The 23,440-nt window shown below is 41.9% G+C and overlaps 1 protein-coding gene across 8 annotated transcripts in view; it reads left to right on the forward strand.

Moving 5' to 3' along the window:
• Positions 1 to 6,151: 6,151 nt before the first annotated feature.
• The window catches only part of ATRN (attractin), a 157,682-nt gene continuing 140,393 nt past the window's right edge, over positions 6,152 to 23,440 (forward strand). For 7 of the 8 annotated variants that reach the window (XM_042980829.1, XM_042980830.1, XM_042980832.1 and 4 more), the window contains exon 1: positions 6,499 to 6,941. In XM_042980829.1, coding sequence (XP_042836763.1) covers positions 6,565 to 6,941 — 377 coding nt within the window. In that variant the 5' untranslated portion in view covers positions 6,499 to 6,564. Of the gene's footprint in view, positions 6,217 to 6,498; positions 6,942 to 23,440 lie in introns of those variants that run through there. The other variant, XM_042980835.1, reaches the window with a different exon arrangement.

Consider the following 23,440-nt stretch of genomic DNA (forward strand, 5'->3'; position numbering starts at 1 on the left):
CCTGCTCATAGGCGTGCTCCCTCTCTCTCAAGAAAAAAAAAAAAAGAAAATCACAGACTATTGAGAAAAGATTGATAAATTTATATACATTAAAGATAATTTATTAGATGATACTATAAAGAAAGTGGTATTTGTTACACATATAATGAAGAAAAGACTAGTATCTGAATATAGAAGTGATACTCACAAATCCGTAAGAAAAAGAAGCAATTCAATAGAAAAGTGGGCAAAGGATATGAATGCTCACTTCACAGAAGGGGAGACCTAAATGGTCAATAAACAAATAAAAAACTGATCAACCAGTGTCTCTATCTCTGTGTTGGTCCCCTCAGTAATTAACACTCTCTCCCCTAGCAGATATTAACAATGGCTGACTGGAGTTGGTATATAAATACCTGTAAACACCCTTGCCCCCTAGCCTCTCTGAGACATGTGTCCTGTACCACTTCCCAGAGTTCCCTCTGTGGAATTTCCCTGTGGAATGGCTCACACTAGTCACTGACTAATAACACATTCTGTATTGATTTTCTTCCCTTCCCTGTTTCACTTCCCTACTCTCCTGTTTCCTGGGATTACATCCCACATTAACCTTGACTTCTTGCCTCAGCGCTTTCTTTCCGGGGAACCTAAGCTAATAGAAGAGTGTTCAAGCTCCCTTGCCAGTATCAGACACAGTCTTGAGCCCTGGCAATTCTGTGAGAATTTCATACACAAAAAGAAGCTATAGCCTTGAAATGCATATGGGAGAAAGGGGTGTGATGGCTTCAAACAAACCCTAAGGATGGGAGGCTCAGACCAGTGGCCATAGAAATACACTTCAAAGCTACCCCAAGCCCAGGACTCTTGCAAGTCTGCTTTCTTTCTGTCCTCTTTCAACTCTGTACATAATCAATGCCCTTGACCCTGACTCACTGAGTTCATAGCTAAACTCTCCCTGTTGCTTGAGTCATTTTTGATATGCTGATCTGGCTTTAGCCTGTTTAACTTGGTAAATAAACACTGCAATCTGGGCCATATCTCTAGCCACAGACCATGCTTTTGGTGAGCTGGTTCTGTACACAGGGTTATCTGCTACCCCTCCTCCATACTGGGGTTCTGGCCGCGGTCATAGTACAAGTGAACACAAGAACCACCTCCCTGTAATGAAGGCTGCATTGCTGTCAGTGGCTTCTCAGATGATGGGAGTTTATGCCAATGGCTTGGCAGCAACATGAGATGGGGACCTCTGTGTAGGCATCAGGAGCCTTGATCACAACACTGGCAGCAGTTTATATCCGTGCCTTGGGCAAGCACTAGCAATAGAGACGGTGTTTCTGGCTGCACCAGCACAGTGGGCTTTCATGGGAGCCAGCTTAGAGAGTTGGCTTCTCTATGAGCCAAAGCAGGAAACAAGGAAATGGACATCTTCCACGGGTTTGCCATACTGTCTCAATGGTAGTATCTTCTGTTACGGTGTTGGGTATATTTAGGGGGACTTCCAAATTCTTGTGGCCTGTGTTAATTACCTACTGCTGTAAGACGAACTGCCCCCAAATTTAGCGGCCTACAACAATTTATTATCTTCATAGTTTTTATGGGTCAGAAATTCAGGAACAGCTTGACTAGGCAATTCTGGCTCAGGGTCTTTTGTGAGGTCTCAGTCAAGATGTTGGCCAGGACTGGCATCATCTGAAGCCCTGACAGGGGCCAAAGGATCCATTTCCAAGTTGTCTTACACACGTCTGGTAAGTATGTGCTGGTTCTTCGTGGCAGGTTCCCGTTCCTCCCCACCTGTGCCTCTCCACAGGCTGCTCAAGTGTCCTCATGACATGATGGCTGGCTTCCTCCAAAGCAAATGAAGAGAGAAGGACAGGGAGGAGAGGGAGAATGTGAAGGAGAGGAAGAGGGGAAGGAGAAACTATCCTTTGTATGATCTAGCCTCAGAATATATATAGTATAATTCTACCACATTCAAGTTGTTAGAAGAGAGTCACTAAGTCTGGCCTTTATTCTACAGAGAGGAATTAAACTCCAACTTTTAATGAGACTATCAAAGAATTTGTGGAAAGTTCTTTTATTTAAAAAAATTTTTTTTGAATGTTTATTTTTGAGAGAGAGAGAGAGAGACAGAGCGAGCGCATGAGCTGGGGAGGGGCAGAGAGAGAGAGGGAGACAGAGAATCCAAAGCAGGCTCCAGGCTCCGAGCCCGATGCAGGGCTCAAACTCACAAGCCATGAGATCATGACCTGAGCCGAAGTCAGACGCTAAACTGACTGAGCCACCCAGGCACCCCTGTGGACATTTCTTTTAAAGCACCATTTTAAGTTTAATAACTAATTGTAACTTGGATTATAAGGTTTTTTTCAAGTCCTCTGTCCTTTGAGTTGATATAAAGGCCACTTCCTGTATTCGTGGGCCTTACCTATGGCAGCCACCAGGAGCTCTGACAACAGCTAAGGGGGCTAATCCTATGCTCCCAGATCAAGGATCCCTGAACATTTACTTGTAGAGCCTCCCAAGTACTATAGGGATCTTATGTTTGTAAGTTGACCTATCCTTCACACGGGAGCTACCATTGCTACCATTGTGTTTGTTCCAAACCCTCAGGATCAACCTTTTTCACAGGCAATATAGTACCTTACATGTTAGGTAAGATTCTGATATCTATAATTAGGGAATTGCTTTGTTCCAAATAGATGAAGAGTATAAGAAGATCCTTGACATAAAAAATGTTGATTTTTCCAATAGTACAGAGTGAAGTCTCTTGATACTTAGGGAAGGTCAGACAGCTTGATCAGATAGATCTTACCAGGGCGCGTTCATCCGTACAATCCAGTGCTCCATAAGTATTTGTTGTATACAGTAGACTGATCCCCCTCCCAAATTTTTTTTTGGATCTTTCTTATGGCTGTGAGTGTTGGCTGGCTGCCAAATGAGATTTGTATACAAAACAATGCCTTCTTGTCTCAAGGTGGAATCAACTCTTAGATACAATCTATGTCTCAAGGCTCTCCATAGGTTTAGGCTGCCTCTTGACTCCAGATAAGACCACATCTTTGCTTAGCTCCCTTCCCTATCTGTCCTGCTTCCTTCATTGCCTTTCTCCAGAGAGTACTCTCATAATAAATCCTGTTTCGGGCTCTGCTTCTAAGGAAACTGACCTAAGACAACGCATGAGTAAAAGCCAAACAATTGTTAAAAACATCCATGTCCATGACCTGGAGACAATGCAAAGATATAGAAAATGATGACATGAAATTAGAGAGAGCAAAGGGCATACAAACAGAGAGAATGCCTTTCCTGAGTTAAAAAAAAAAAAAAAAGAAGGAAAAAATGGGCAGAGGTAACTTCAAACCGTCTTAGTGGATACAAACCTCCTTGGCCACGCAGTTGGTGAGGACTCTGTTATGTGGAGTCTGGACTTAAAGCAGTTCCAGGAATTTTTTGCCATTGGAATTCCTTGCCATTAACATTAAAATTTCTAGGTCCTGGAAGTGGCCACCTTGAAAGGACTAGTGGAGAAAAAGATGGTGTGGGATTTCAGATAGAACAGTCATAGAGTGTTGGTGGTAAGGTGTAAGGAGTCCAGCAGACATGCTTCTGGAGCTGCAATGACCCTTTTCAGGAAGAATGACCCAATGATCAGAACCCTCTGTGTATTATATATAAATGACTCATTGTACATCCTATATGTATATACAATTATACAGCCATTGTTAATCAAGTTTACCTTAAAGACTTATTCTTATCTTTGGAGGCAGGAAGTTAGAGTATTTTGGGAATTTATTGCAGTCCTAAAACAAACCATCCCCAAACTTAGTGGCTTAGAGAAGTACATTTATTTACTTTGTTCATGTATCCGTGGTTTGGGTGGGTTAGCAGAGGTGGCACCCCCTCTGCTTCATTAGTGTCTGGGGTCTTAACTGGGAAGAACCAAATGGCTAGGGTCCGGAATGGCTGCAGCTGCTTCCTTGCAATATGGCAGTATCAGATTAGCTGGGCTTCTTTTATGGCAGCTGGATTTCCTCAGAGCAAGTGTTCGAAGGCACTCAGAAAGAAGCAGCAAAACTTCTTGGACCTTGACTCAGAAGTTTCAGTATTTCACTTCCACCACAGTCTATTGGTGCAACAAACACTAAGACCAGCCCAGATTCAAGGAGTTGGGGGAATTAGTCCCCATCTTTCCATGGAAGGACTGCAAAACAATTTGTAGCCATCTTTAATTCCACCATGCAAAAGTATAAAGTGCAGGAGACTCTTTGACAACAGTAAAGGAGAAAGAAGATTGCAGTATTTCCCTGCATAGTCAAGGTAAGATTTTGTTTGTTTTTTATTAAAAAAAATTTTTTTAGCGTTTATTCATTTTTGAGATACAGAGAGACAGAGTGTGAGCGGGGCAGGGGCAGAGAAAGGGAGACACAGAATCTGAAGCAGGCTCCAGGCTCTGAGCTGTCAGCGCAGAGCCCGACCTGGGGCTCGAACTCATGAACTGCTAGATCACGACCTGAGTGGAGGTCGGACGCTTAACCGACGGAGCCACTCAGGCGTCCCAGATTTCATTTTTTTTAAGGCAAGATCATTTGAGCAAAACATGGCTAAGGAAAGAGAACCAGAGAAGGGAGTAGATTAAAGAGGAAAACATTTGCTGTAGCAAGGTTCTAGGGCAGCCATATTGCTGCCCTGTGGACGCAAACCATTTTCTCTTACCTCTGAGTATTTGTAAAATTATGTGAAACTTCACAGCCTGGCCTCGGTTTTGCTGTGAAGAAAGAAGGGAAAGTCTGGTTCCATTTCTGGCCTGGGGGAGTAGGGAGAGCAGTGCTTCCTGAAGCCAGGGCACAGCTTCATGTAAGCCACCTCCATCTGACTGGGTTCTTGCCAGAGGGTAGGGCCATGTCTTCCATCCCCACCTCATTCTACACAGCCCCTGTAGGACACTGCAGCAAAAACCACCTGCAAACCAGAATGCCTGTGGTAGGGCCTAAGCTGAACAATGTGTTTTGTGTAATAGGAGGGATGTGTGGGTGGAGAGCTGAGGGCGGAGACTGGTGGGCTGTTAGGCTTCACCTGCCTTGAAGTGGATACACAGGAAGGTAGGTCCGGACCTAGGTATGAGTACGGGTATATTCTAGAATTCTGAGCTCTAAGGTAAAGCAAAAGTGGATTTCTTTGTTTCCCAGGGACTGCAGGGTGCTCAAACTCTGAGCGGACACAGGAATATTCCTCACAACACAAGGCTTATGTCAGACAATATGTGGTTATCTATTGCTGAGTAATAAACCTCTCTAAAACTTAGAGGCTTCAACTGACAGCCAGTTTCTCAGGATTTTGGAAAAGGCACAGGAGGAAAGACTTACCTCTGTTCCAGGTAATGAGGAACAGCTCAGATGGCTGGGACAACCTAGGTGGCTTCTTCCCTCAATGACTGGTCCCTCAGCTGGGATGGGTTCTCCAGGTACATGTGTCTGGGACTTCACTTCTTGGTGGTAACTGGGTCTCGACTTCTCCATGTCTCAGGGCCTTTCCCTCTCTATGTCTCTGTGTCATCTTTCTACAGCAAGGTGGAAGAGGGGGAGCAGCTCAGGATTATCAAAATCAAAATCTAGGTTACCAGGTATTCTCAAAGCTCGTATCTGTAATTGGCACAGTCACTTCTGCCACGTTCTGCCATTGGTTAAATCGAATCACAGGTCCAGTCCAGATTCCAGGGTTGACGACCACACAAGGTTACACTGTCAGGAGGCTTGTTTCACTGGGGCCACCAAAGTAACAAACTACCTGACAAGAAGGGCTCTAGGTGCAGATGTGTGCGGTGGGCTGAGGGTGCTGGCCTCTCTTAAGAGGTATTTGAGAACATATAGTGCAAAGTAAGATAACCCCAAACTTCCTCCACAGAATTAAGGGGGGGGGCGGCTCTGGTCGGCCACTGGATCGGCCTGAATCAAGGAAGCTGAACTCTTCACTCAAGAGTATTGGGCATTTATTGCGCATAGCCTATGCGCTGTGGTTAATACACGTGTTACTTCGTCATCCCTACTTTACAGAAGGGAAAGCAGAGGCTGGTGCGCAGCACTCTTTCTACAGTACCGCACACCACGACGAAGCCTTCTAGGCCCCTTCTGCCCCGCAGGTAGTCCCCCGCAGGCAGAGCGATGACACACGCCGGGGTCTCCGGAAGGGCAGTCCTCAACACAGCCGGCTTTGCTAGCAGAGCGGACGGCTCCCAGGCAGCCAACGGTAAGAGGCTGCCTCAGGGATGCTAACCTGTCGCCGGGGCACCGAGAGAAGGCTAAGAACCGGAGCGCAAAGGCGCCTCTGACCCGAGGGGCAAGGGGCCTCAGCAAGCGGTAGACCAAGGGTCAGACACCCGCCTCCAAGGCCGCGTGTGCTAGAGGACGGCCCGCGCGCCGCGCGCCGCCCACGCACGCACGCACCGCTCCGCCTACCGCGCAGCTCTGGCCCCGCCCCCAGGATTGACCGCCCGAGCCACCGTCCGCCCAGCCCCGCCCCGCACGGCCAGGCAAAGCGGAGCCGGCCGTGCGGTGTGTGTATGTGTTCGCGGGGCGCCGTCTCAGCCCCGGGAAGATGGTGGCGGCGGCGGCGGCGACTAAGGCGAGGCTGAGGAGCAGGACGGCGGCGACAGCGCTTGCGGGCAGGAACGGCGGGCAGCGCTGGGACTGGGACGCGACCGGGGCTGGGAGGCCGGGGCTGGGGGCCGGGCTGCGCCTCCCGCGGCTGCTGCTGCTGCTGCTGCTGCTGCTCCCGCCGCCGCTGCTGCTGCTGCCCTGGGCGGCCGAGGCCGCGGCAGCGGCGTCGGCGGTGTCGGGCTCAGCCGCAGCCGAGGCCAAGGAATGTGACCGACCCTGTGTCAACGGCGGCCGCTGCAACCCTGGCACCGGCCAGTGCGTCTGTCCCACCGGCTGGGTGGGCGAGCAATGCCAGCACTGCGGGGGCCGCTTCAGGTGAGTGGGGGGTGGTGTTGGAGGGTCAGGCCCAGAGGGAGACTGAGGCTAAGGGGCGCCGAGATGGCTCCAGGCCTGAGGCAGATGCCGGACAGTAAGTGGGGAGGGTACGGCCGCCCCTCGGTGTTTGAGGACCATTTGCTTCCGAGGAGATCATCGTCTCTGGCCTAGGGTTGTCTTGTACTGGAAGATGAAAAGGTTCGAGGCACGGGTGGAGGCACTACAGAGGGATTTGGGTGCGGCGGGTACATGAGAAGAAAGCTTAGGGTCCCAAAGAGTATCCAAGCCAGTCCTTGAAACTGGGCCGCTTTCGGATAAACGGGGTATAAAAGAAAAGAGAGCTAGTCTTTAAGAAACACTTCGTTTTAACGTCTCCTTGTTCCCTAGGGCCTGATGAGTTCTCCGACTCATTGGAGATGTAGGGTACTCTGAAGAAACAGGGCCCTGGAAGTGATTTGTTGGCTGGAGATAGAAGGAAGAGGTTAGGATTGTGAGATATTAGAGATAGAATCAGTGGTTGTTGGCTCGAGGAAAGTGAAGAGACTCGCCTTTTGAAGCTCACTAGAGGTGGCTGATTGGAACAGGATGGAGAGGGCATAGAAGGAGGTTCCTGTATGCCCTGGTTTCTGGAGAATATGGAGTTCTGAGTTGGCCTGGTTTGGGACAGTACCTCCTGGAGAGATCATTAATTCGTTAATTAAAAGTTATCTATTATTTGCTTCAGTTGTGAAAGGATTTCCAGGTAATGCACACAAACAAATAGATTAGCTAGACTTTGACCTAGTCCACCTGGAATTTGGAATACAGTAAGAGAAAGATAGGTACACAAATGACCCTAGTCATAAGGACTACGGAGTCATTCATGCCTTTGGCAGATTTTACTAAACATTTTTGATGTCAGGTGTGGAGGAGTGGGGAAATATGGAAACCAAGACAGAGGGTCCCTGCTCTCATGGATCTTACGTTCCAGTGGGGGAGACAGGCAGTTAATAAGTAAATAAGCAAATAAGTAAAGAAAAAATGAACAAGATAATTTCAGATAATAGTAAAATGCTGTCAAGAAAATAAAACAGGATGACCTGATAGAAAATTATAACCAGTGAGTAACTTTAGGAGGAACTCTCATTTGAAGTGACATTTGATCAGACCTAAATGAAATAATGGAGAACCTGTGGGAATTCAGGGAGGGAGGTTGTGACTAGCTGGGGGAATGCAAAGAAGACTTCGAGGAAGAAGCGACATTGGATTTGAGCATTTGAAGAAAAATAGGATTTGGAAATGTATAGCTGGGAAAAAAAAATTCCAGATGGGAGGAAGGATGCAAGCAAAATTGTGGAGCCCAGAAAGCAAAGTATTGCTGGTACCAGGGTGTGTAGAAGAGACCTGTGAGAGGGATGTTTGGAATGGTAGAACTGTAGACTCATGTAATGTCAGATCTTCAGGGGAACTCAGAAACATTGAGGAGATGAGCTGTTTATTGTTAGGGAGTAACCAAGTGATTTCATGACCTGTGTGTAGTGGGGGCTGGCCTTGTAACTTTTTTTTTTTTTTTAAGTTCATTTTTGAGAGAGAGAGAGAATGCACAGGAGGGGCAGAGAGAGAGGGAGAGAGAGAGGGAATCTGAAGCAGGCTCCAAGCCATCAGCACAGAGCCCGATGTGGGGCTTGATCCTGTGAACCGGGAGATCATGACCTTAGCCAAAATCCAAGAGTCAGATGCTTAACCAACTGAGCCACCCAGTCGCCCTGTGGCCTTGTAACTTAGGGTGTTCTGATTTATGAATTACATTAATTGACTCATATTTGTTGAGGGCTCCTCTGGGGTAAGTTGTGAGATACAGTGGCAAACAAGACCAACATAGTCCTGCTCTTATGGAGCTTACATTCTAGCTTGGGAATAGGAAATCTAATAACTGATTTATTATTATTTTGCTTGAGGCTATGGAAGAAAGGATAGAGGACAAACAGAGGACTTAGTTTGGAATGGTAAGGCTAGTGGTTGAATAAGTGACTTTTGAGTTGAGATTTGAAGGGTAGGATAGCACTGCCTATGTGAGGAGTGGGGTGCTAAAGGGCCAGCATGTCCAGAGGCTTGGGATGAAGGGGATCATGGCAAGCTGGATAGAAGGCCAGAGAGCTGAAGCAGAGAGCAAATGGGAGCATGGCAAGACTAGAGAGATAGGCAGGGGCCAGGCCATGTGAAGCCCTGTAGGTTGAGTTGAGAATTTTGACCTTTAGCTATCGAGCAATGGAATGGCATAGTTCACTCTCATTTTCATGGCATTACAGGATTTTAGATTGGAGCCAGAGCAGGAATGGCCTGAAAGTAAGGCCAGAGCATTTTGAATTTGAAGATCTTCTAAGATCAAGTGAATGGGTGGTTGTGTCAGAGAAGAGTCCTTTAAGTTCTGAGAATCTGGAATGCTGTGGAAGGCAGTGGGGGCCCACAGGGTGTGGAGGAACATGCATAGCAAGATCTGTCTGTCTACTCTTCAGAGTATGTGGACTCATTGGGTACCTGGGTGGGGGCTGGCCTGGGTCAGGACGGCAGTAATGAGAACCTGAGATAGGCTGTGGGAATGGAGGCAGGGTAGGTGCTAGGTGGTATTGCAGAGGTAAAAGACAGGTCTTGCTTTGAAACTGGTTCATTCTTGGGAAGGGAGGGGGATGGTGAGGGAAAGCAAACTAGATCCTATCTTGGGCGACTGAGAAGATAGTAATACCATTAACAGACATAGGGACACAGGAGGAGATTTTATACACACTGAGATTGGGTGCTCTTAGGCTATCCACTTAGCAGGACAGGTGTAAGCATTGGGGTCATTTGTGTATGAGGGAGATTGCCAGGGAGAAAGAGCAGGGGTCTCTTGTAGTCCAGAGGATTGGAGAAGAGCCACTTGTTATAGGGAATAAGCAGTCCTGACACTGGTTGTCTCAGATGGTGTCATGCATGAGTGAAGGGGCACCCCTGGTCTTTGTGGATGCTCTGTTTGAGCAGGTTCGAGGCGGTGTCACTGCTCTTTCCTGGGCAAACAGTTATGACTTTGGTCATGATAATTCCAGTATATTTTGTAGGCTTCTGGAATTTGCATTTTTAAAAATGAAAGTAAGAGGAACTTAATGTCTCTGGCCTTTTAAAAAACTTTCATTAAATTGTTAGTGGAAGGATTATTTTAGGGGAAGACTGAAATGTTGGTTTTGATTATAGTGGTACGTGTCTTGATTTAACTCACAGACCTTTTTGTTATTAAATGAAGAGACATTCAAATGAATACCTTTCTGGTTTGGAATGGCATCAAGTCAGTGTGTTTTTTAAATCTTTCTAGTTCCATAATTCCTGTGTGAAAATTGTGGTTATAAGGTCTTTTCTGTTAATTGAAAGGAATGTAAGATAATAAGAGGAGTAGATTTCACTGAAGTTATCGCTGGATGCATACTATGTGCCAGGGACCTGGCCAAATGTTTTCATATGCATTGTGCCATTTAATCTTCTGGACAACTCTGAGGGTGTCGTATAAAATTTGTGTTATTATGTGGTTGCAGTTAGAAAATCACTTAATTTTTTTCCAAATGAAAGTTCCTACAGAAGTGATTAATCACAGAGGATATTATTATTGGTGTCAGTTTAGTAAAAATTACTATGGAATCTTTGATGGATGATTTCTAAAGCAGTGCCAGTTTCGTTTATTTTTATGTTAGCATTCATAATTCAGTGATCATTTTTTTTTTTTAATTTTTCTGAGGGGGAGGGGCAGAGAGAGAATCCCTGATGCGGGGCTCAATCCCACGAACCACGAGATAATGACCTGAACAGAAATCAACAGTCAGATGCTTAACCGACCAAGCCACCCAGGCACCTCATCAGTGATCATTTTCTTCTATTTGTGACCTCACCATTGAAATTTTTCTTTGGAGGATAAATACATGCCATCAAATTAGAAATAAAGATAGTAAGCCCATTTATGAAATTAATTGCATGTAATTCTTCTATCAAGTGGAAGTTTCAGGAGGATAGACTACAATAGCCTAGTGAATGGGAGCCTTGTAATTACCCAGGATATTAAGAACTTCCCTTCCCTAGAAGGAAAAAATATGCAGCGCCTGGCTCATTCAGTTGGAAGAGCGTGAGTCTCTTGATCTCAGGGTCATAAGTTCAAGCCCCACGTTGGGCGTAGAAATTATTTACAACAAATTTTAAAAAACGAAAGAAAGAGAAAGAAAGAAAAGAAATAGGCATTTATTGAGCATCTATTTTGTGCCGGGCATATGGGGTGATGGTGGTATTAGTCGCAGCAGTAGCTGCCACCAGCATTTTCCCCATTTTTTTCTAGGTGTTGTGTCAAGTGCCATTTAGAAATTACTTATTTTAATCCTTAGAGTGAAGTTATTCCCATTTCACGGATGGGTGAACTGAAGCTTGGAGATACTGAGTAACTTGCTCCAGCTTATACAACTTGTGAAAAAACTGGACTGGGATTTGAATTCAGGCCTTGTTAATTCCTATACCCTTGCTTTCCATTGTACCATTTGTCCTCTCATTTTTTTCTGAGTCCAGTCACCCTTTATGAACATTCTTTGGAAGGGTTTCCTGATGCCATTAAGAAACAAAGGAGGAAAAACAGATTTATTGCAGCAATATGCTGGCATTAAAATAAACAAACAAACCAAAGGAAAAAACAAACCCTTAACTTACTCAAACCTGTTTGGCTACTGATCAGGGACATGTATACCTATATGAAAGGAAATGTCTGGAAAATAAAATTTGAAAAAAGAAAAAGGTAAAAAAATTTTTTTTGTTTTGGTTTATCATAACTACTAAGCAGTATTAACTTGAAGCCCTAAATTTATGTTCATGAGTCAAATAGACTTGTCTGTGTTCCCCAGTAGAGTATAAGCTCCATGAGCTCTGGCTTCCCAGAGCCTAGAACAGTGCCTAGGACATGGTGCACAATAAATATTTGTGGAATGAAAGAATAAAATTCTGCAATATCTTTTTTATGACTTACAAAAAAAGTCATCCTTACCTGTATGATTGCCGTCTGTGTCTTTTGTTCTCATAAATCTCAGGTACTTCTTTGCCTTCTGTATGCTGGGCATCTTTTTGGGATGTTTTATGGTCACCTCATAGTAAGCCATCTGAGACAAACTTTTATCCTCATGGAAAAAAATAGTCTTTTCCTTTATACTCTCTTATTTCAGTAGTCAATCCTGCGAAATAACCAAAGGTCAAAACTAAAGAGTAATCCTTTGCTTTTTCTGTTTATTCTCTCTTCTCTAAAGTCTTAAAATTGTGTTGCTTCGCACTCCTGCTGCTGCTGTCCTAGATCCTCTGGCCCTTCACCTCCTTGCTGGCCTGCCTCTGTTGCACCCTGACTGGTCTCTTGCACCTCCAGAGTCCATTCAACACTTTGTCATAGGAATCCCCTGAAAACGTGTGTCAACGGTCTTGCTCAGAAACCTCTTTTCTTTTTCTACTCCTCTTATTACCTGGAAAATGCCCCTCAGCAGAAGGCTCCCACTGCCCCAAACACATTCTTTTTTCCCTAATCATATTCATCTACTTTGTAGTTTTTCTGCATATTTGCTAAATTTAACACCTTTCCTTCTTGCCGCCCCCATATTCTTTTTGTCTCCTTATCTAGATTCTACCTCAAAGCCCATCTTCAGTTCTCTATAATCTGCTATAGACCATTCTCTGAAATCATACCCATTATCTTTTTCTGAGATGAGCTATCAGCCTGTTCAATACATAGAAGCTTTTGAATGATTATTATGTGTTAGGTGCTGTTCACTTGCCTTGATATAAAGGTGGGTAAGAAAGCCTTGCTATCCCGTTGGAGAGCTCATAATTCTGAAGGGAGGACAGCTATGTGCACAGGCAATTAAAATTTAATCATAAAAATGCAAGCAGTATGTGGTGCTGGACTCAAACATAGTGGATGGAGAGGGGCCATGGTGGAAGGCATGGTGGAAGAAGAGAACATTTGGGCAGATCTGAGGTTTAGTGTGAATAGACAGACCATCTGGGAGAGATGAGCATTCCAGAAGGAGAAAAGAGCATGTACAAAGGCAAAGAATCATGGACTATCATCCTTACCTAAGTGTATTAGTTTCCTAGGTTTGTTGTAACAAAGTACCACAAACTGGGTAGCTTAAAACAACAGAAATTTAATTTCTTCCAGTTCTGGAGGTCACAAGTCTGAAATCAAGTGTCAGTAGTGTCATGTTCTCGCAGAAAGCTCTAAGGGAGAATCTGTTCCATGCCATTCTTAGCTGCTGGAATTGCCAGCAATCGTTAGCATTCCTTGGCTTGTAGATGCATCACTTTAGTCTCTGCCTCCATCACTTCAGATTCACATGACACTTTCCCTGTGTGTCTCTTGTCTCGTAAGGATGCCAGTCATGTTGGATGTTTGAGTACGACCTCATCTTGAGTATATCGCAACCTCTCTGTTTCTAAATAAGGTCACGTTTACAGGTACCGAGGGTTAGACTCCAACATATCTTTTTGTGGGGCACAATTCAACCCACAGCACTTAGCGAACTGAACATGGATGTTGTTGGGGCATAACCTGTGAGGGATGTGTTGGAATGGTGTGAGCCTGGAAGGTGATAATGGGCTTTCCTCTTCCTTTCCCAACAACCTCCAGCTTCAGGTGCATGCTTGACCTGGGCTAAGCCATCAGGGTATTCCAGCCTCTGGTTGTTAGGAGGTTTGAGGTAGGCATGTGATCTAAGCTGACTTAAAGTGAATCTCAGGACTTTTTCTGGAGAGCTCTCTCCTCTGGATATTTAATGAAAGGGATGCTTTGTCATCTGCTTTGTGTGCTGAGGATATAAAACTTAGAAACTGTTATAGCTAGCATTGTTGTATAGGAACCCACCTATGGTCACAGCAACTTCTAGAAGAGGGTAGATGTCAAGGAAATGGAGCTGGAGACCTGATGATTGTATGAATCTCTGGATCAAATGTTGCTTGAAGCTGTACTTTTCAGTTTTGTGAGGTACTGCATTCTGTATTTTTCTTAAGCCAGTTAGGGTTGGATTTCCTGTTCCTTATAATGTAGAACAATTCCTGACATACAGAGGAACATAGGTCAGGATCATGAAAGTCTTCATATTCTACACCGAGGAGTTTGAGCCTCATTCTCTCAGAATTGACAACATGGTCTAAATTCCTGACATTTTTCTGCCAAGTCTTCGTTTTCCGGTGTTGATGGGCACATGATCTGAACCCTAAGTTACCACAGGCAATAGTTTAGCTTGTTTCTTTGATACTGTGTAACTCAAATTGCCAACTTCCAGCTGGGAATGAGGCTGTTTTTCACTGCCCTGTACCTCAGCTCTATTTAGCCAATTTCCCATTTGAGGGCTCATTAATTTGTATTTGTGAATTGTGTTGGATATAATTTCTTTCAAGGTTCTTTTGGTGACAGACACCAAACTCATGTAAGCTTAAGAGAAAAAAGATGGGAGAGATTTATTGGTTCATGTGACAGGAAGGTCAAGGGGATATTGTTGGCTTTGTGTGTGGCTGGATCCAGGGGTCCACTTGGTCTCTCTCCATCTCTTGGCTTTGATCTTCTCTCTGTTGGCCATATTCTCAGGCAGACTGTCTTCAGGTGGTGTCTCCAGAAGTTAAATTGAACTGGCCACTGGAGAAGAATGACCCTTTCTTAGATGCTCATTGCAAATAAAGAGTGCTGACTGGTCCCTTGTCCTTTACTGAAGCAATCCCTGTGTTTGGGTCATGGGGAATGTTCTGATCGTACCTGAGTTGAGCACCTGCTGTGGAGCTGGGGTGTGAGGCCCAGCTCCAGTAGGAGTAAGTGGCATGGACTGAGGATGGGGAAGTAGGAAAGGAGAAAGAACACACATCATGTACCAGAACGTGGGGCCCATGCTAGGCAGGTAAGAACAGTGACATCCCTGCATATTTCCAGAATCTGCCATTTGGTGAATACTCAATAAGTGTTGGTGATGAAAATTGGGAATGCTCTTGAAAATACTGTATCAAGTAATGAAATGCCGGTCTCCTAGTATATCAGGAATTCACTCAATCATTATGAGGGACTGTGGGGGTCCCACTATGTAGAATGCATTATGCTGGCTCTTGTTTTTTGTTTTTTGTTTATTATTTTTATTTTTTATTTATTTTTTATTTTTTTTAATGTTTATTTATTTTTGAAGGAGAGAGAGACAGAGTAAGAGCAGGGGAGGGGCAGAGGGAGAGGGAGACACAGAATGTGAAGCAGGCTCCAGTCTCTGAGCTGTCAGCACAGAGCCCGACGCGGGGCTCGAACTCACAAACCGTGAGATCATGACCTGAGCCGAAGTCGGCCGCTTAACCAACTGAGCCACCCAGGCGCCCCTGTTTTTTGTTTTTTAATGTTTATTTATTTATTTAGAGATAGAGAGTGTGCGGGCGTGCACGCAAGTGGGGGGAAGGGCAGAGGGAGAATCCTAAGCATGCTCTGTGCCATCAGCACAGAGCCCAGCATGGGACTTGAGCCCACAAACTGCGAGATCATGACCTGAGCTGAAGTCAAGAGTCGGACACTTAACCAACTGAGCCACTGAGGTGCCCCATGCTGGCTGGCTCTTTGAGGTCGCTGCAGTGAAGACTGTTCCATACTGAGTTTCAATCTCATGGAGCCAAGTCACTGAATGGCATTTATTTGTCTCCTGACTTTGTGATGGGGGAGATAGAATTATGGGAGAAATCAATTATGTTATATTGGATAAAAACTCTGTAAAATACTTACATAATAGACACTTAAAATTTTTTGCTGATTTCCAAAAGATAAAATTTACTTATTTGAAAAGGTAAAAATTGGGACACCTGGCTGGCTCATTCAGTAGAAAATGCAACTCTGGATCTCAGGGTTGTGAGTTTAAGCCCCACATTGGTCATGGAGCTTACTTACAAAAAGAAAGAAAAGAAAAGGTAAAAATATGTTTGTTGAGTAAGAAGAAAAATTGAGTATGAAGGTCGTAATATAATTGCATAAGTTATATGTTTGAAAGCAGATATCTGACATTTAAGCTTTACCTCTTTGAAAGTTTCCCAAGATAGCTAAATGCTTTTTATTTACTACAGTGTAGAGGAGAGATAAATATATAGGAGAAAAACAGAGTACATTTATGATCAAAACAGTTTTTTCTAAAAATGTTGAAATGACTTAATAAATGTGTAGGTTACATTTATCTTGAGTATTACATTTAGAAGTAGGTATCTGGTACTGTGGTTGAACAGAAGTCATATTAGTTTTTCTCTTTAGCACAATCTTGTTTCTAAAAACTGAAATGAAACCGTTGTACTTTTCGGAGTATTTGTGTCTGGAAATTTATCAGACACTGACCTATTCTGAAACTTTTTTTCTCACACTCTTTATCATTTTCTGTGATTTCTCAAATGATTGTGGCAAAAGCATCTCTATCCATGTATTGTATACTGATTTAATTCTTCATTTTGTTACTCTCTTCTTTCCATTTCCCTTTTCTCCTTGTACTTTCAGACTAGCCCTTTATAATTAGCTAGACGTTTCCTCATTTTTCCTTCTGAGAGTGGCTTTCTCATATTTGTCTTGCTTATTTATTTATTTTTTCTTTCTTCTCATTTTATGGATGTCATCTTCCTTTAAATGCTTTTCTTTTACTACTTGAGACCCTGGTTTGATTTGATTCTTTCAATTTTTAATTCTGTAAGTTTTCTGTTCTTTCAAGGTAACATTTTGAGTGAACTTCAATTCTGGCTATTTATTTACATGTTTACTCATCTTGAATTGTCTTGCACTTATAGAAGTTAATTTTAGTCGTGGCTGAATTCTTTGTCTTTTTAGAATTTGATATTGCATTTTTAAAAAAAATTGTTTTTAATATTTATTTATTTTTGAGACAGAGAGAGACAGAGCATGAATGGGGGAGGGTCAGAGAGAGAGGGAGACACAGAATCTGAAACAGGCTCCAGGCTCTGAGCTGTCAGCACAGAGCCTGACGTGGGGCTCGAACTCACGGACCGTGAGATCGTGACCTGAGCCGAAGTCGGACGCTTAACCGATTGAGCCACCCAGGCGCCCCTAATATTGCATTCTAATTAAGAATTTTCTAATTTGTTTATTAATAAGCTTATAAGCATTAGGGGCTGGAACTGTGTCAGGTGCTGTTAAGAGACACATAAGTCACCTTTCTTGACCAGTGTTTCTGGTATTTTTTGTTTCACACATCCCTTCACAAAAATTTACAATCTTGTGGACTCTTAGGAATTAAAAAATAATCTTTCTAAACAAAGTATCCCGTTTTTGATGAGATGATTTTAAATAGACTAAAACATAATTTCTTTTTTTTTTTTTTTAATTTTTTTAAATGTTTATTTTTGAGACAGAGAGAGATACAGCATGAGCAGGGAAGGGGCAGAGAGAGAGGGAGACGCAGAATGTGAAGCAGGCTCCAGGCTCTGAGCTGTCAGCACAGAGCCCGACGCGGGGCTCGAACTCACGAACTGTGAGATCGTGACCTGAGCTGAAGTCGGATGCTTAACCGACTGAGCCACCCAAGCGCCCCTAAAACATAATTTCTTAACAGACTATTGTATACATTTTAAATATAATTTGTAATGATATTCATAATATTAAAAGAAAAATTTGACCTTTTCCCTACTTAACATGTGGCACATATTAATATATTTTAAATTAATTTTATAAGGAAAAGCATGATTTATAGTCAAAAAATGACAATTTTGGATTGAATTTATATTCCAGTAGAGATTGAATTGGACTCTGTGCTATAGAAATAGACTTTTCTGTCCTAATGATTGGTATGTAGGCATTTTTGCTTTAAAAATTATGTCTTAAAATTTTTTTGGTGTTTTGTTTCTAAATCATAAAATGATAGTGGTTTTCAGCTATTTGTAAGCGTTTCTCTGCAGATACCATATTTCCTGTGTGGATGTTTTTTTCACAATTGAGTGGAAAGGCCAGATTGACTATAATTGTCACTTAATTTTCCCCTTTTAATATTGTTTTTTGAAGTACTAGAGACCTCTTACAAAGCTATACAAGGATTTTGATCAGAAGGTTTGGCAAGATGATCTTGAGGCAAATTTGCAGAATTAGTTTTCTTTTATGCCCTTCTGTAACTTGTATTTAAATACTGTGTCCTATACTTCTTTTTTAGTATATACCAGTACTGTCTTTTAATTGGAGCATCGTTTGGGCGGCTGGTTGAGAAACCCTGACCAACCCTGGCAGGGTAACTGGTTGCTTTATTAAAGCAATTATGTTTGGTGCTGGGTTCAGTCTCTGAGCTAACTTTAATTTCCTTTTAATATGAAACATTTCAAGTCTATGGAAGAGATACAAAGAGTAATAAAATGAACATCTGTTTACCTGCAACCTAGTTTTGCTGAATTTCCTTCTTCTTTTTACTATTATAATATAGTAATATTGAATTATATAATATAAAATGTTACAGATACGAACCAAAGCCCCTGTGTTACTCCTCCCTGATCCCATTTCCCCTTACTCTCTTTTCAGAGGTAATTTGTATGGTAAAGTTGATGTTCATTATTTCCCTCGCACATTTCTACTTTTACTACAGACACACATACACCCACACCCACACAATGTCTTGTTTCCAAAAACAAGATCATGTTTTCAGACTTCATAAAAAGTGACTATTCTATAACATATTGTTTTCACCCCCAAAATCCATTTTTTAATGCTTTTGAGATTTGTATTGATAAATGTAGCTGTAGTTGATTTATAGCTGTATTCAATATATAACTCCAGTTTATTTACCCATTCTCCTGCTGATTGGCATTTAGATTTTTCCACCTTGTCCTATTACAAAAACAGTTACAAGTAACATTCTTTACTTATCTCTTTATGCACCTGTATATGAATATTATCTAGAGTTGTTATCTTCAAACTTTTGAAGCACCTCCAAAATAATTTTAAAATTCTTTTTACTTCCTTGCATACTTTTAGGTTGACATATACCATTTTTTAAAAATGGACTTACATAGTTGCAAAGAACAGAGTTACTAAAAAAATTATATTATTTTTTAAAATTTACTGGAATCCAAATTCCATAGCAGTTTGATAACCGTTCTCATTCATTAAAAAAAATACATGTGTGGTCATCTTAAACAGTCAGTTTTTGCACTGAGCCTTTTTTTCCCCTTAAATTCTTATTTTCATTCTAATAACCCCATATAATTTTATAATTTTTTTTCTGGGCTATGAATTCTGCCCATTGATTTAGATGTCACATGCCATAAAACTCACCACTTTAAAGCATACAATTCAGTGACTTTTAGTATATTCATAAAATTGTGCAACCATCAGCATCTAATTCCAAAATATTTTCATTACACCAGGCAGAAACGCTGTACCTATTAGCAGTCACTCACCCCCAGTCCTCCTTTCTCCCAACCCCTGACAGCCACAGTCTGCTTTCTCTCGATGGATTTATCTATTCTAGACATTTCATATAAATGTTATTATACAACATGTGATTGTTTTGACTGACTTTTAGCATAATGTTTGAAAGATTCATCTTTGCATCATGGACCAGGACTTCATTCCTTTTTATGGCTGAATAATATTCCATTGTATGCGTAAACCACATCTTATTTATCCATTGCATCAGTTGATGGTCATTTACGTGATTTTCACCTTTTGACTATTGTGAATAATGCTGCTCTGAACATTTGTGAACAAGTTTGTGTGGACATCTGGGTATGTCTCTTGGGTGTATACCCAGGAGTGGAATTGCTGGGTCGTGTAACTCAGTGTTTTACTTCTTGAGGAAGTGCCAGACATTTTTCACAGAGACGGCACCAGTTTATATTCTTAACAGCAATTTATGAGGGTTCATTTTTCTGTACATTCTCACCGGTACTTACTTTCTGTGGTTTTATGCTATCCTAATGAGTGTAACTGATATCCGTTATGGGTTTGATTTGCATTTCCTTAGTGTCTGTTGATTTTGAGTATATTTTCATGTGTTTTTTGGCCAATTTGGAGAAATGTCTACTCTGACCCTTTGCACATTTTAAAATTAGGCTCTTTGGGGCGCCTGGGTGGCGCAGTTGGTTAAGCATCCGACTTCAGCCAGGTCACGATCTCGTGGTCCGTGAGTTCGAGCCCCGCGTCAGGCTCTGGGCTGATGGCTTGGAGCCTGGAGCCTGTTTCCGATTCTGTGTCTCCCTCTCTCTCTGCCCCTCCCCCATTCATGCTCTCTCTCTCTCTGTCCCAAAAATAAATTAAAAACGTTGAAAAAAAAATTAAAAAAAAAATTAGGCTCTTTGTCTTTTTATTGTTGAGTTGCAAGTGTTCTTTATATATTCTAGATATTTCTAATATTATCAGACGTGATTTGCAAATAATTTCTTCTAATTTTGTTCATTGTTTTTCACAAAAAAATAACCTTGATAGTATCTTTTGACATACAAAAATTTTTAATTTTAATAAAGTCTGATTTATTTTTTCTTTGGTTGCTTGTGCTTTGAGTGTCTTATCTGAGAAACCATTAGCTAATCCAAGAGCATGAAGATTTACATCTGTGTTTAATATTTAAGAGTTTTATGGACTTAGCTCTTACATTTTGGTCTTTGATCCATTTTGAATTATTTTTTGTACATGCTGTGAGGTGGAGGTTCCACTTTGTTCTTTTGCATGCGGATATCCAGTTGTTCCATTTATTGAAAAGACTATTTTTTTCTCTCCACTAAATGGTCCTGGTACCCTTGTCAGTTGAGTAGATGTATGGGTTTTTTTCTAGACTCTCAGTTATATTCCATTGACCTGTATGCCTATTGTTATATGAGTACCAGCCTGTTTTGATTACTTTGTAATAAATTTCAAAATCCTTCTACATAATTCTTTAAACGTTTTATTTTAAGATAATTATAGATTCACATAGGATTATAAGAAATAGTAGAGAGATATTCTATCCTGTTTCTTTTAATGGTAACAACTTGCATAACAGTAGTACAAGAGCACAACCAGAAAATTGGCATTGATGCAGTTTTATTAACCTTATTCAGATTTCACCAGTTTTACATGCACTAATTTGTGTACATGTATTTCTGCCATAGAATTTTATTCTGAGTGTTTCTATATTGAAGATAGTTGAGTATGTTACCATATTTCTTTAAAACGAGGATTTGTGTATAAATAAATTTTTTTTTCAATTTCATGTTACCATGAGACCTTATGTTACCATGAGACCTTTTTCTGAATTAACTAATCATTATGATTATTTTTAGTGCACAGATGAGCAAACCATATAAATGTAATGGACATTTTTAGAAATAATAATTAAACATAATAGGTAGATTTTTATTGGAAGAGCATCTCTTATTGAGATGAATAGTACTTCTAAAAAAATCTGTGGGTAATATAACTTACTGCTAGAATGAGACAGAACTCAGTGTAAATCTTATTCCTCTTTTCTTCCTTTGGTAAATGTAAAACTGACGAACCTTGTCTGTGCAGTCATTGTAAACACTTGACAAGGGCAGTAACATGGTGACCTCGGTGCTCTAGGAATGCTGTCTGGCTGTGGGCTGCTTAGTAGACTTTGTGGGCAGGTCTCTGAAGCTGTGAAGATCGCCAGCGGCTTTGGCTGTTAAGACTACTATGAATTATTTTGGTCTTGGGGTAGAGCATAGCAGGGGGAATGGAGATGAAAGGATGAGTCTGAGGAAGCCTTTGATGGCAATTGTATCATAAATTGGTCATACATTTGAGGAAGGGGTTAAAATAGAGGAAGAAGCTAACAAATGTCACACCCACATCTTGAGCCTAGGAGAATGGGGCTATTTTCTCATTTCAGGTGGACTATAGTTGGATGGGAAGAGATACTCCTCCCACAAGATTAATGTAATATTTCAAATTAATAGGTAAGAATGTATCTAGAAACCTGTAAGAGGTGAGGGGGCCACACAAAGCAGAGCCGAATATAGCTTGTGTCAGAGCCATATTTTTTGGCTCCTGGTTTCTTTGCAGGGTTGAGTTTTGTTGATTCTGGAACTCCCAGTTTTTGCTGTTGCACTGCCCTGTTATGCTCTGAGTTTTAATTTTATTATTTAGAAAAACATAATACAAATTATCTTCTGATGGACGTTTAAGGAAATGATTTACATAAGCTATTGGACTCCTGGTTCTTGAGCCAAACTAGGCATCCGCAAGACACCTCCTCATCTGGGGGTATAGAGTCAGATCACTGTCTAGATGTCTTTGAACAAAGGCTCTGCCTCTAGTTTTTTTAGCTTCTGAAATGTTCTTCTCTCCAGAATGTCATGGATACATATATGAGTTTATCTTGGACTCTCTTTGTAGTAAACTGCTGGTAGTAAGAGCTTGAAAATTTTTGTTGTTATGAATTTTGCTGGAATTGATATTTTTATTCATTAGTCAGCAAATGTTGCATGAACATCTATGATGTTTTAGGCACTGGAGAAAAAAAAGGTGAATGAGATATATCCTTGAGAAAATCATGGTTGTCTAGTAGGTAGAGATGTTTCTCTGTATCAGTAAGAGACCACGTGATAAGTCTGAACACAGAGAAGGCGTAATTCAACTCAGCATCAAAAACGTTGGGCGTGGTTTCCAGAGTTCCAAGGGACTTTGAACTGAGATCTGAAAGGGTGGTTAGGATTTACTAGGTGGGGAAGCAACAGGGAGGGAAGATAGAGATAGGATGTGCTAAGGCCTGGGACAGGTAAGTTGAGGGAAGGTAAGGACTGGTAAGGACAGGTAAGTCCTTAAGGACTTAAGTTACCTTAAGTTACCTTAAGGACAGGTAAGTTGAGGGAAGAGAGTGACATTCAGTATTGCTGCACTTTAGGCTGCTCAGTCTGGGGAGCAGTAGCTAGAGATGGAGCAGGAGAGGTAAGGTGGGGTTGGATTGTGATGGGCCTTATGTCCATCAAGGCAGACACAGGTTTCCAGGCAGGTTTGACATGATCAGACTGGCCTTTGAGGAAGATGACAGATTGCTCTGTAGAGAACTGGTCAGATCAGGGAGCTAGGCTGAGCTGTTGCAGAGACCAAACTTGGATGAGGAGAATTTGAACCAAGGCATTGTCATGGACAGTGGGAATAGAGAATGGACAAAAAGGTTTTGTAGGTGAATGAATGGGGTGAGGTAAAGGAACAATTGATGAGTTGAAAGAGGGTGCATGATGACAAAATGTTGGAAAAAAATCAGTAAAAGAAGGGGATTTAATTTTTTGACATAAGAAATATTCGTCTCAAGTATGGGTCTTGCTTTGTGCTGGAAATGTAGTTTGGGTGGTTACCAGCATATAGATGGTAGGTAGGTGAAGCCATGAATACAGATGTGATTCGGGGGGATCATGGAGGACTGGATCCAGGACAGCTCCTAGGACAGAGCCCAGGATGTGAACAAAGGAATTGTCCCTTGATTTTACTGAGTCTTTCAAGGTCGATGATTTATTATTTTTTAAAAATATGAGGGAGCCATATTATT

This window comes from Panthera tigris, chromosome A3 (assembly GCF_018350195.1).
Source record: "Panthera tigris isolate Pti1 chromosome A3, P.tigris_Pti1_mat1.1, whole genome shotgun sequence".
In the NCBI taxonomy this organism is placed as follows: domain Eukaryota; kingdom Metazoa; phylum Chordata; class Mammalia; order Carnivora; family Felidae; genus Panthera; species Panthera tigris.